Source organism: Tauraco erythrolophus, chromosome 10 (genome assembly GCF_009769465.1).
Source record: "Tauraco erythrolophus isolate bTauEry1 chromosome 10, bTauEry1.pri, whole genome shotgun sequence".
NCBI classification, from domain to species: Eukaryota; Metazoa; Chordata; class Aves; order Musophagiformes; family Musophagidae; genus Tauraco; species Tauraco erythrolophus.
The window spans coordinates 34,215,757-34,229,690 of NC_141474.1; the positions used below are offsets into that span (position 1 = coordinate 34,215,757).

General features: G+C 51.5%; 1 protein-coding gene across 1 annotated transcript in view; it reads left to right on the forward strand.

Moving 5' to 3' along the window:
* The first annotated feature begins 277 nt into the window (after nucleotides 1–277).
* The window catches only part of SGIP1 (SH3GL interacting endocytic adaptor 1), a 36,887-nt gene continuing 23,230 nt past the window's right edge, over nucleotides 278–13,934 (forward strand). Inside the window, exons 1-10 of the mRNA XM_086617081.1 lie at nucleotides 278–308; nucleotides 2,075–2,166; nucleotides 3,041–3,150; nucleotides 5,627–5,651; nucleotides 7,042–7,119; nucleotides 8,250–8,306; nucleotides 8,818–8,872; nucleotides 9,212–9,387; nucleotides 12,752–12,763; nucleotides 13,800–13,811. Of these exons, the coding sequence (XP_086473207.1) occupies nucleotides 278–308; nucleotides 2,075–2,166; nucleotides 3,041–3,150; nucleotides 5,627–5,651; nucleotides 7,042–7,119; nucleotides 8,250–8,306; nucleotides 8,818–8,872; nucleotides 9,212–9,387; nucleotides 12,752–12,763; nucleotides 13,800–13,811 (648 nt within the window). The remainder of the gene's footprint in view (nucleotides 309–2,074; nucleotides 2,167–3,040; nucleotides 3,151–5,626; nucleotides 5,652–7,041; nucleotides 7,120–8,249; nucleotides 8,307–8,817; nucleotides 8,873–9,211; nucleotides 9,388–12,751; nucleotides 12,764–13,799; nucleotides 13,812–13,934) is intronic.

Consider the following 13,934-nt stretch of genomic DNA (forward strand, 5'->3'; position numbering starts at 1 on the left):
AACCTGTAGCATCCCCATGTATCGTTCCCTCCATGGACAAGCTCTTATTATTACTTTCAATAGAGATGACTCTTGCCAGGATTTTTTTTTGAGCTTCAGCTCCTAAAACCAACTGAAATGAGACCTGAGGACCAGAGTGTGCGATGCCCTTCCGTGCACAACCCCCAGCTCTGTCCCTGTGCCATCAGATAACAGGGAGGCACAAGCTCCTCTGAGCTGCAGCCACCCAAAAGCAAAGCTGTCCTGGAAAACCACCATGTTGTCCCCTCACCGAACCATGGACCTCTCCCGTGTCACCATTGGGACTGGTGCGGGCGGTGGGCTTCGGCGGGGGACCTGCTCCCACCGGTTCTCGACAACAGTCTCCAAAGGAGGCTTTCATTTTTTTCTTCTGCCTTTCCTAAATATTCCTTTTTCCCTTCAACCGTTGTAGTTTTCAGCAGATGGCAGACCTGTTATATAACTGAGCAGAAGGCTTCGCGACAAAATTTAGCCAAATCGGGCGCTTCTTCAGATGAGACTAGACAGCAACTCATTTCTGGGGTTTTCGGCCCTCCCTGTTCCACTTTGAGTTTGGAGGATGGAGTTATTCCTGGGGGTGAGATCAACGGAAACCTTCCTCCGTCATTAATAACTCGCTTGAGCCTTGAGGAGATGGCAGGAAAGCGGCGAGACGAGAGGTGGCAAACCCAAAGCTGTTGGCCCAAGGTGCAGGATGAGCCCACGGGGTCCAGCATGGCTCAGTTGCCCTGAGAAAGTGCAGATGTATGGATCCCATAAGTGATTCCTTCATCCCTGACTGCGCAATACTTGCTTTAGGCTGACTTAGGAAGTGCACTGGCTGTGATTTTTTTTTTTTTTTTTTTTTTTTTAGGGAGCAGTCCCTTTGCTTCCCATTCCACAGGGGGAAATGTCCAGCTAAAAGCTCTATGAGCAATACCAAGGAGACCTGCTGGAGCTTCTCCTGGTCTCACCCCGGCTGGCTTGGTCCTAGTGTTGGCCTGAAAACCACCTGCCTATAGGGTATCGAAAGCCTGAAGCATCCCACATTATTTTGATGATATAATTTAAATCCACTGATTTTATTTTTTCTTTTAATGTGCTGCAGTTGTGTGCTTGTTGCAAGCTTCAGCCAATGCCCAGAAGAGTGGGATGTTCCTGGGAAAATGGAAAATTATTTCCATTTCAAGGGTATGTTCAAAGCAGGAGGCAGACTGAAAAAACTCAGTCTCCCCAAAAAGCATCAATCAAATGAACTGTGTTGGGGTACACAGCTCCTGGAACAAACGCTCCCATGTTCCTGGGGTGCCCAGAGCTGATTTTGGGGGAGCTACAGGAGATGTGGCTCTTCCGGCACATCCCTCGTGCTAGAAGCTTGAGGTTTTGATTTGTTTTTTCTCATTGAATCCGATATAGCATTTTTTTTTAAAAAAAGTAGGTTTTAGCACAAGCATCGTGGTGAGCTTCTGGTATGGTGCATGTTGCGTCCCAGTTGTGGCAACCCCGGTTTGTGCCACTAAGCCTTGTCTTGCGCCTTGGAAAGCCGTCACGCACCGTGTTGGGGTCAGGAAAGCTGGACGCCGCGGGGTTGTGCTAATGGGGCTCCTAACGGCAGCACATTTGTCTTCCTTGCAAATTCATGCCGTAGCCATCTCCTTGCTGCGCAGCCGGCCTCGGAGCAGGTGCCCATGGCTTCTTGGCTGAGCTCCCCGCAGAGCTGGCTGGGCGCCTGGCAGCGTGGGTGCTGCCAGACCTGCCTCTCCTCCCCTCCGTCCCCACCAGCAGGCCCTGGGATGTGATTAACGATGGTCCCTGTCTGCTGGGCGATGGCTCTACTCTGCTTTCTGGGAGGTTTTGGGGAAGGAGCTGCTGCTGAGCAGGGACCTTCCATCCCTGGAGGTGTTCAAGGCCAGGTTGGATGGGGCTTTGAGCAACCTGGTGTAGTGGAGGGTGTCCCTGCCCATGGCAGGGGGTTGGAACTAGATGATCTTCAAGGTCCTTTCCAACCCAAACCGTTCCATTGTTCCATGACCTGTTGTGGTTCCTGAACACTCCATGTGGCTGTTTGCTGCAGGCCAGCTCGTTGCATCGGTGTGGGCCATTGTATTTGCCTCTCCACAGTGTTGCTGCTCCCTTGCAGCTGTGTCTGACCCACAGAACTTTCGGGTAACTTCCAGGCAAAGGCAAAACTCCTCAGAGCTCCAAAAGGAAGAGGCCAGAAATAGCTGTTCTAGACTCAAGGTTTATACTGGCTCCTTTGGCCACCAGGATCTCCAAATTACACCATGGCCTGAATTAATTGCTATCGTGCCACTGGCAGCGATTGTACAACAAGCGTGTCCGACAGCTTCCAGCCACAGTTGGGTCTCAGTGGTGGGGCTGGACCACCACCACCAGCAGAAAAATCCTCTGCATGAAAACCAGCCGGCCAAGCAAAACGTGGTGGTTTAAAATGCTCCAAAATCCCTTCCTTGCCGTGCTTGCTGTAAGTAGTTATTAAAAAAAACCCTCCTGGATAGCTCTTAGGCTGGAAAAGAGGGAGAAACTCGCAGAAACTCACTCTTCTCCATTTCTTTTTAGGAGCAATGTGACAGTGGTCGCTGTCCCAGTGGGCTCCGTGGCTGGCAGGGCTCCCAGGGCACCCCGCCTCCTGGCTGGCTCCAGCATCGCCGGTACCAGGCATGGCTTTAAGCACTGTGCAGGTCAAGAATCAGTGCAGAAAATAACCAGTCTCATGGTTTAAACTGGTTTTCTTACACCAAAGAAGGGTTTCCCCACCTGGCATTAGTACCCACGTGCAGCATGACAAAGAAGTGTGTAATTAAGACAGCAAGCTTAGAAATATTAACTGGGAAATAGGTAGTCATGTGCTGAGATCGAGTTAATAATTAAGTGAACAAATAGAAGGCGCCAGCGAATGTACACAGCACCTGCAAAGTCCTGCTGGCAATTTCTCAAGTTTGGGTCTTTCTTTTTTAACCTGATTCATGAGTTACAGCTGACAAGGGAATAAGGAACCTTTTGGAGGATTTATAAGCAGCATAATATTGATATTGTGTTCTTATTCATATTCCTTCTACCCACAGGATTGAAAAAACGTACAAGGAAGGCCTTTGGTATACGCAAGAAAGAAAAGGATACTGATTCCACGTAAGTCGATGCGATATAAACCACATCAATACATAATGACAGTGGGGAGAAGTTGGTGCCAGCGTGCCAGGACAGGAAGGAAGTCGGTGCATCATGGGCATTTGTTGTTCTTGGACCAAGCTGTGTAATAACAAATACATTTAAGCTGTTTCCCCTTGTACATCGGTGGCCAACCAGTAAGGTATTTTCTTGGAGATAATAAAGCCGGTTGGCCACGTGTTTGCCATTTACGGTGACAGTTAGCGGTGATCAGAAGAAAATTACTCCTCTGAGAGTGCAGCAGATATTAATCTCTGCCCCAACTACTGATTTGCCCATCTGCTGAGATCTTTTTGCCTACAAATTCGATTGAAGCGGATGTCTGGGCAGGCAGCGAGGCCGCCGGCCGCGGAGCTGAGGGCTGCGTGGTTGGGGACGGCGAGGGCACGCGGGGCACTGCGGCTTCACTGCGAGAGATGCTTTTGCTGCCCAGGAAAACATCTGGTGGAGGATTCTCCCCACATCTGGTGGGGGTTGTCCCCACATCTGGCAGGGGATGCTGTGCAGGGGTGCAGAGCAACTGGCGGGGTGCTGAGCCGAGCCAAGGGCTCTGGGCTGATGTGGCTTTGGAGGGGTGCTTAAGGTCTGGCACAGCAGAAACCCTATGGGTTTTTTCTTTCCTTTTTTTAGTTTGTTTTTCTGGGCTGTTTTATCCCTCAGCAGCGGTCAGTGAGGTTTCCCATGTAAAGGAACAGCTTCTGCAGGTCTGGCCACGCTCCCGGGGCCATGGTGATCCTGGCTGTGCCAGCACCTGCGGGGCTTTGCCAGCTGCAAAAGCGGTCCCAAAAACATGGGGGGACATGGAACATGTCCCAGGAGGGCTGTGCTGCACCGAGCTGTTGTCCTGCTGTCAGAGGGGGGCTTGTCACCCAGAACAGTAGCTGTTCATCCCCCAGGCAGGCTGCAGGACAGCCAGGACCTCCTTCTCCAGCCCTGTACAGCTTCATGTACGATTTATCAGAAGGATGGCTAAGCCCATGGCAGGGGGTTGGAACTAGGTGATCTTTGAGGTCCCTTCCAACCCAAACCATTCTATGATTCCTCTTCCACTCATGGAAAATCAATGGAGCCACGTCTCGGTCCTGCCTTTAGCCAGCACCGTGGTTTCCACCATTGCTTGCAGCATCTTGCTCTTCCTAGAGGCTGAGGAAGCTGCTGGCACATGGAGATAACGAATCCTGGGGCACTCGTGATGGTAACGAGCTCATGGAAAGGCCAGTGTAGGGGACACGCTGCAATTAGCAAGCAGCAGTGATTAGCGTGATGCGGGGTCACATTACGGTCATCACCCCAGATGGCTTCAAGCGCTCTCCAAATCCCCCATCAGCGGGAGGAGCGGAGAGGGGCGGTGGGCTCGGACAGACCCTCTGGTTACCCCCTGCCATGGCCAAGCCACCGCAGCCCCCGGCCCGGGTGGTGGGCACGGTGATGTGGGGTGTCCGGAGCTGCCACCAGGGTTCTAGGGGGGATGCGGGATGCACTGCAGCGCGGTGCTGAAGGACCTGCCACCACTTGCCTCCACTCGCCGAGGGTCCCTGCAGCTGTTCCTGGTTGGGCTTTGGGGAGATGAGCAGGAGATGCTGTTCCCTGTGTGGAGGTACGGGAGCAGAGATGATCTTTGCTGCTTCCCAAAAATTCCAGAAACGTGTGTGCAAAGAGGTTAAATGCGGGATGAGAGAGTCGGGAGGCGGACACGTGTGAGTCGGAGAAGTTCAACGTTGTTCTCCGCGGAACCAGAGCTGGGTGGGCAGCTGCTCCCTGCAGCCTTTTGGTGATGCCCTGAGTCAGACTCTAATTTGTGGCAAATTTCCGGCAACACTGAAGACTCGGGAGCGTGTGGGAGGTGGAGGAACCTGTCTGGTTTTCATAAACATATTTGCCTTTTCACTAAATAACTCGGTGTCCTCAGCCAACGTTTAAATACGGCTGCTGAGCCTCCTGCCGCAACCGAGGACCAAATCCCGTAAGCGATTGGGGATTAGGATCCCTGGGGAGCCTCATCGGTTTTCAAATCCGTGCAAGAGAGAGGTGACTGCGCTTCTGGCAGCGGAAGAAAAACCTCTAAATTGCTCCACATGTAATTTTTACTGTCTTCTGCGAGAGGGTGCAGACCCAGCGTAGGGCTGCGGCCGTTGGATGGGTGCCAACCATCCAGGGAGGAGCCATCCCGTTGGAGGAACCAACCTCCCAGGATCAGGAGAATGTGATCATCATCAGGAGCACTTTATTAACTCATAAATCCAAAATCTGTCACTCGACAACACAAGGGCAACGGTACCGAGACCGTTGCGTGGGTTTGCACGCGGCGCGAGCGGTGGGGCACTTGGATTTGCAGAAATTCCGTAATTAGACCCGTGGCCGCTGTGGATTTAAGGAAAACGTCTGGGTGGCAGCGTGGGCTGGGAGCTAACGGGCTGCCTTTCTTTGTTCTTTGCAGAGGGTCACCGGACAGGGATGGCATCGTAAGTACCGCCCGGCCCCGCTTCCCTCTCCCGCCGCGGCCCCCGGAATGCCAATTCCTCCACCGGCGGTTTGTGAACCGTCTCTTCCTTCCCGTTTAATATAGAAAATAGCTTCTTCCTGGGATCTATCTGTTCAAAATAACACCATATTCTGGGTTTCCTACAAAAATAACAATACAGAAATACCTGACGAGCGCCCCGGGCAGAGGGACCAGGTGTCCCGCTAAAACCCCCGGCTCCGCATCCTCGTTTCCACTCCCGCTAATTGGCTTGGGTCGGATTTGCCATGGGGTGAGTTCGGGGCGATTGGCCAGAACGGCTGTTTCTGACACCTATTTTTATTTTCTATATTAAACTGAACGGAAGGAGATACACGTTTTTGGAAGTATTGCTGCTTTTATTTACGGTGTCAGCTAGAAGTGCCCCTGCAGGTCTGGGCAGTGGACGGGCCACCTCTCCTTGAGCTGTTTCACGTCCAGTTTGCACAGAAGTATGTTGGGTTCAGAGTGGGACCATGCTGGTCACTATTTCTTGGGCAAATTCAGATGTTAGAAACTCTCCTTAAAATAAAAATGAGAGCCCCTCGGGAGGCTCGGCGGGGAGAGCGGTGCTGGGGTGCCTTTCACAAAGCCATGTAAAAATTGGGATGCCAAATTCCTCTTTTAGAGTGATTACTCTTGGGGAGTATTTTTTTCCCACACCTGACCCAAGATCCTTGGCTTTAGGTTCACCCTGTGTTCCAGGCTGCTTGTTAAGAAATAGTGATTTTTTTTATTATTATTATTTTTTTAAAAAGATCCTACAGCTCAGCTAGCATTTTACTCAAGGCTCTATTCAACAGTAATAAATAAATAAAATGGAAGGAGCAGCACAGAGCCATTCCCCCCATGGGCAGAAGCATTGCTGGCAGCCTTTTCTTGCCAGCCGTGGGCACGGGGACCTCGGATGCCCTCTCCATCAGGCTCCTAGTCTTGATTTTTCAAGCTTAAGCTCGCTGCAGGGCAGGGTCTGCAGTGCTCCAGCAAGCTGAAGGATGCAGAAGTATAATTTTTGGGGGGTAAAAATGAAGCTGCTGACTGTATTGGAAGGAATTTGGAGGATGGAGATGTTTAGTAGGACTCTTCCTCCTGCAACATGTTCTCACCATAATGTTTGCAGCCGGAGGCGAGCTGGCAAATCCTCCGACTGCGGAATAGAGCCCCATAAAAACCACGCTTGACCCTAATAGAGCCACAGCCGAGCCCTCCTCTTCTTATAAAACCGTGCAGTGTGTTTACTAATTCCTTGTAATTTATTTTTGTGTGTTTTGAACAAAAGAAAAAGAAAAAAAAAAAATTAAAACCCACCCGAGACTTTAACCCTTTTTCTGCCAAACCCTGATCCCTTCCAGCTGCCCAGCCCTCAGCCCAATGAGCCACCTTGCAATAGCAAACCCGAGAGCGGGCGTGAAGGAGGCAAAAAAAACTCGGTAAGGAAAACAGAGCTCGGTTTACAGCTGCAAAATGGTTGTTAAAAACTGAGTAATTCTTGTTAAGAAAGCCAGAATACAGGCAAATAGCATTTAGGTTCAGTTAGGTTGGATGTATGTGAGTTGAATAGAAATGGGGTCAAATACAAATGGGCTGAGGGAAAAGCAGAAGTCCCCCATAGCTGTATCCAGAGCTGGATTTTTCATCCTCATGCCTCCAAGGAGGCTGTTCTTGGGCAGCATCATGAGGACCGTTGGGTGGAATGTGGAGGGCGAGGGTGCTGGTGGCCTGATCCAGCCCCCAGGCTGCCACTGCCTTAGACCCTTGGTGAAGATGGGAGGGGTGCTACCTCTAGCAGCTGAAGAGAACTTGATTATTTAATTTAGATGCCCAAAAATCAAGAACCCAGCCTAACTTCAGTCCCCAAGCTGGCCTTGCAGAGCTGCCCGCTGACCACACCATGGCCAGCAAGAGCTTGGGGCACTTTTTGGATGCCCAAAGCAGACCAGCAAAGGGTCCCGCAGGCAATGGATGCCCAAAGTCTCCTTCCAAACCAGCCCCTGCCTCGTTCCAAAGCAGCAATAACCTCTGTGTGTGTTGGTGGTGTGTCATGCTGTGCACTAACACCACGTCCCAGACACCTCTCACGGCTGCAACCCAGGTTTGGCGCGTGGCCGGGCAACGGTGCTCGGCTCGGTTCGGCTGCCGAATAACAGAAACCAAATCCTCCTTTCAGCACGTGCTGGGGAAGATGCTTATCTCCTGATAAACGTGGAGCTGCCTGTGCCCGATGGGCATCGGGAGCCCCGCTGCTGCCAGCTCTCCCTGTGGGCTGAAACACCCCGACATGCAGAGAAACGGCTGTTTGACTTCTCTTCCTTAAGAAATGTTCTATGTTCAGCTAATGAATGCTCAAAAAAAAGCCTTTTTAGCTGTTTGGGATGGAAGACCTTCCAGAAACGGGAGATGCTGTTGCCTACGGCTGACATGGATGCGTGGGGGGCAGCTTTCGGTGCAGTGATACCTGGCGGCATCCCGGCCCCGTGCCAATGCCACATGTGTATGGCACGCTGCGTTCTTTGCCTTTCCTTGGTTCAAAACTCAAACTTCCTTTTCCAATGTGTTGCAGAAGAAAACAAACGGAGCCCCGAATGGATTTTATGCGGAGATCGACTGGGACAGATACGTAAGTGTCCCAAGGAACCCCCCTCCATCCAGCACCCGACAGGGGACCCAGGCTGGGCTCCCGCGGTGCTGTTTTGGTTTTCTGGGTGGCCGTGGCTGTTTTGGGTGATTTCCAGGTGTTAGTTGTGGCCAGATATGTTTTTTGTACCTGCGTGTTAACTAAACAGCATAAAACTGCCCAGAAACCGGGTGGCTCCGATGCCCAGGCCTGCGGCACGTTGCACTTACACCTGGAGGAAACCCTGGGTTGCAACCCAGTATTGCAAAAGGTTTTCTGCAAAAATTAAGTATTGAAAAACTTGAGTGCTCAGCCCCTGCTAAATGCCCCAGCGGGTGCTGTGCCAGGGCGCGGGGGCTGTTTGCTCCGTGCAGCCCCAGGGGATACTGGTGGGCTTGGGTTGTGCGGGGCTTCCCAGGATGTCCCTTCCCGCAGGAGAAAAGAACTTCTCCAGCTTTCCAGGAACGGAATTCGCATTCCTAACTCTCTGGGGGTTTTTTTGTGCCTTATTCAGAATTCACCTGAGCTCGATGAGGAGGGATACAGCATCCGACCTGAGGAACCAGGCTATATCCTTTATTGTTGGCTCTGCCTCTTGGTTTACAAACTGGAAGGTTCACAAGTAGGCCACTGATTATTTTATTTTTTTATTATTATTATTAATTTTCCCCCTTTTATTTTCTGTTTCAAGCTGTCACTGCACAGCTAAAACTGTCTCCCAGAGGGAATTGCCTGAGGCAGTAGAGCAGAAAGTGATTTTCCTAGAATCACAGAACGGTTTGGGTTGGAAGGAACCTTCAAGATCACCGAGTTCCAACCTCCCTGCCATGGGCAGGGACACCTTTTTTAATTGCCTTGGAACGCCAAGGGTTCAAAGCAGCAGGAAACCTTCCTTAACCGTGCCCTACCTACCAAAGGAAAGCACTTCTACTCCTCAAGTGAATCCGAAGAGGAAGAGGAGGCGCGCAAGAAGTTCAACATCAAGATCAAGCCTTTGCAGGCGAAAGACGTCCTGAAGAGCGCGGCGACGGTGGACGAGCTGAAGGCATCGATAGGCAATATTGCACTTTCTCCATCCCCTGTGGTGAGTCCTTGGTGTTTCCATCTCTTCCCATGGTTGCAAAAGCAGTGGTGCTCTGCAGGGCTCAGTCCTGGTGAGTGGCTGGCTCATCCTTGGGTGCCAACGGTTGCCTTCACGTTTGTGTCCTTATTTATAGGGTCCAGTCTATGTGGAGCCAATAAGGTGAGCGCAGGTAGTGCTCAGGCATATTGCAGTGATGTTTCCAGCTCAAAATGTCTTAAAAATTCCCTTTCCTGTTCATAAAACAGGGCAACTGAGATCAGAATGTATTATTCCCTGATTTTTCCCTCATTTTTCAGTGTGGTCATCACTCAGGACATAGATTAGATGAGTCTTGCTTTGATTCCCAGGACAGGGAAAACATCGGTGTGGTTTTCCACCGGTTGCTATGGGATGTTTCTTACCCCGAGGATGGATCTGGGGTTCCTGGAAGGGAAGATCGTCTCTCCTTAGTCCCTCCCAGTATGAATACCATCACCCTGTGGTTTTCCCAAGGCTTGTCAAGATTTCTGTTGTCTCATCCCAATCTGTTCAGCTGCGGAAAGATTTGATTTTTGTCTTAGAGTAGGCTAAAGTGTGCTTTCAGCTGGAGCTTACTGTGATTTATAAATAGCCTGTGTCTGAAGTGTGAATGGATCCTCAATTCTGAGCAAAGATGAAATAAAATGACTGCATTTTATTTTTCCTTCCCAAACCAACACGACATCGCCAAGTTTAATGAAAGCTGCTGGGATAAGTCCCTGTCCTTGGAAATACCAAGTCCCTGTGGCGCCGCTCCGCTTCCCCCCATGCTTGGTCCCCTTTAGCGACGTGAGCTTCTGGGTGTGTTTTGCACTGTGACCAGGGAGTTTCTGGTTGTTAGTGTTCAAGGGTTAGAAACTACAGTTGGATGTTTTGGGAAACGCAAAATAAGAAGAAAAAAAAAAAACAACCACAAAACCTCCAAAATCACCACCAAAATTCGGCAAAAAAAAGGGGAGGGAGTTTTGGAAATTGGCAATTCTTTGCCAAATGGGTGGATAATTTTGAACAAGAGAGGGAGGAAAAAACCCACCAGAATTTCTTATGGCAAAACCAAGCTACTTTTGGTTTTGCAAGGTGATGATGCCTGTGCATGTACATGAAGATGACATGGAAGACGGCATTATTTTGGGAGGAGAGAAGAAATAGTGCAATGTTTAAAAAATGTGATAGGGAAAGCACTAAGAATTTATTTCAGAGACCAATGAGAAAGTGACCAACGGCTGAGAAAGTTGAGTTTTTTCAGCCTGGAGAGGAGAAGGCTCTGGGGAGACCTTCCAGCACCTTCCAGTACCTAAACGGGCTACAAGAAAGCTGGAGAGGGACTTTGGACAAGGGTGTGTAGTGACAGGACACGGGGTGATGGCTTTAAACTGAAAGAGGGCAGATTTCGATGAGATCTAAGGAAGAAAGTTTTTACATTGAGGGTGGTGAGGCAGTGGCACAGATTGCCCAGGCTGCCCCATCCCTGGAAATGTTCAAGGCCAGGTTGGATGGGGCTTTGGGCAACCTGGTGTAGTGGAGGGTGTCCCTGCCCATGGCAGGGGGGTTGGAACTGGATGATCTTTGAGGTCCCTTCCAACCCAAACCATTCTATGATTGTAAGTTTATATTCGACACAATTCTCCTTCCCTCAGGGCTTTTATTTCTGCATCCCTCACTGGCAGCACGCCCCTGCCACGGGGATCTGCCACTCCGGGCACTGCAGGGCACTCACCCGTCCCGCGGGGCTGCCGGTGCCCATGGCGGAGGTGGGCAGCAGCCGCTCATCGATTCTGCACTGCAGCCCGCGGTGTAGGGATTTCCGAGAAGCGAGCCAAAAAACATAAAGCAACTTTGGCTCCAGCAGTAAATAAGGATCTATTAAGAAATTATCGAATGGTTACGTTCGGCTCCGAGCAGTCCAACCTTCCCTGGTTATTTTTGTACTTAGGGATGAAATACTTGAATAGCTTTGTGTATACGAGGACCAGGCTGACGTGGTCAGCAGTTCTGCACCTCGTCTTTTCCTGGAGAACAAAACCCCACAAAATGTGAGTTTTGCTAGATAGGATTCTGTCTCTCCCCTTTTCCAGGGTGTTGTTCCTGCTGAGGTCAGGGGCAGTTTTGCTGCCGGTTAGGAAGGATTTAGCCCCTGGTGATCATGCCTGTGCCTTCTGGCACTGAGTTGGGATGCTGTGTGCTTTGCTTCGGGGAAAATCCCTGTCCCCGCCGCCTGGAAAGCAGCACAGACCTGCTCCACTCAACCCGAAGGGCTTGGGGAAAAGCCCTGTGCCAGGCTGGGCAGAAGGAACCATGCTGATTCCCCGTGTTGGGATCCAAAATCCAGTGTGCGGAGCCAAGGAGCGCAGATGGGGCGGTGAGCGGTGCCGTGGCCGGGTGGTCCCCAGTGCGCCGGGTCCTGGCAAGTGGCATTGGTGTCTGGGAAAGCACCAGTGCTCCCGGCAGGAGCTGGCTGAAGGAGTTCTGCATCCATGGGAGCATCATGCTCTGCTGCCCGGGTCTCTACCCTTGCCCAGGGCTTGTCTCCTCTTTAAAACCAGCTGCAGAGCCATGCCCTGGTCCCCCATCCCTGCAGTGCACCAGCCTCTCCTGGAAGAGAGCAGCAGGATGGGAGCGAATGTGTCTGTGGGCGCTGTCCCCCCACCCCTTTGGGGTGTCAGTCGTGGTGCCTTGACTTGAGGACAAGAAGAAAACTGGCGATGCCATTCTCAACTGGTGTTGGCTGTGTCCTCTGTCCACAGCCCGATAGCTTGGGTCTCCTTTCCGGAGCGGAAGGATGGACAGGGTGGTACAACCCACCGGTGCCACGTACTGTACCAGCAGCAGTCCAGCATGGGCAGACCTCCTCGCTCTGCCCTGCTCCCTCCTGCCTGCTGCCCTCCATGCCATGGGAAGCCCAGCCCTGGGAGTGGGCGCTTGGTGGTGGTCTGAAAATGCAGTCACTGGGCAAAGCCGCTACGGAACGGGCTTAAATTTAAGCATTTAGGGGTAGAAACCTTGCTTTTGGCTTTGCTCTTGTACAGATCCTTCCAAGGAATAGGCTGGGAAGTGCCTCTGGCTATAGGTAGCCGGGCATGCCACTGGCAGCGTGTGAATGCTTTCCGTAGGGTGGCTCAGATGTGGGATTTGTGTTTCCGTATGTTCTGTCGCTCCGACCTCCTGCCCAAACAAACGACGGCCCGGCTGGGCGCGCACGGCTCCGCTTCGCTGCGTGTTCAGCAGCTGCACACCCGGTGCTTCTGGTCACAATACACACCTTTTATTTCTCTGTTATCCCTTCATAGAAAGTATCTTATATTCTTGTTTTCTTTTTTTTTTTATTATTTTTTCTGCATTCTTTTAGAGGAAAAGTCCGGTAAGAAATACAGTTTTTTTCTCTCTTATTATTTTTTAACACAGTCTTGTGTTCTCTTGTTTGCACGGTCCCCGATTTGCATGTCTCTAGAGCCGAAATGTGAAATGCAAATAACAAATCCCACGGTTTTGGAAAGCACGGTGTTTATTATTTTCCTTCTCCCTTCGTTTAACATAGAGAATTTTAAAACAGAGCTAGGCTGGCTTTGCTTCAAACGTACGTAGCCTGAGGGGGTAGTTTGGGTGAAAGAGTTGGTGGTTTTGGACAAGATGTATAAGGGCACGTTTTGGGTACACAGTTGCACATCAGAAGGTAGGAGAAGGCAGCAAAGCCCGTCAGCGGTCCATGACCTGTGCCGCCGCCGTATGAAGCAGCAGCGGCTTCCCTGAGACAGCTGGGCTTCGGAGTTCCGAGCCCAAAATGGGGAAATTCACCTTTTCCTTGGGGGCTGTGTTCCCTCTATGGATGTTCAGCCTGGAGAAGAGAAGGCTCCGGGGTGATCTTATAGCAGCTTTCCAGTACCTAAAGGGGGCCTACAGGAAAGCTGGAGAGGGGCTTTTTACAAGGGTGTGTAGTGATAGGACAAGGGGTGATGGATTTAAACTGAAAGAGGGCAAATTTAGATTAGATCTAAGGAAGAAATTCTTCCCTCTGAGGGTGGTGAGGCACTGGCACAGGTTGCCCAGAGAAGCTGTGGCTGCCCCATCCCTGGAAGTGTTCAAGGCCAGGTTGGATGGGGCTTTGGGCAACCTGGTGTAGTGGAGGGTGTCCCTGCCCATGGCAGGGGGGTTGGAACTGGATGATCTTTGAGGTCCCTTCCAACCCAAACCATTCTATGATGCTGCCCATGGGAGCAGGGTATTGTGCTCCTGCCAGCAGATGCCAGGGCTGGGAGTGGGGGGTCCGTGGAGGAGGAAACCCACCAGGCGCTGCCAAGCCGTGACGGAGAGGTGCGATGGGTGTTGGGGGACTCGGGGCGCTGACCTGTCGCTCTCTGACCAGGTGTCTCTTCTCTCTTCCTTCTCGCTGACCGCAGCGGCGCAGCCCGGTAAGCTCCCACGCTTGCTGCCACTCTGGGGGGTGTGGGCAGGGTCTGGGGCTGTGCCAGGGGTATGTGGCCAGCAGGGTGCCGGTGCCGTTAGCCGGTGATGGTGGGACCTCATCCTCCCAC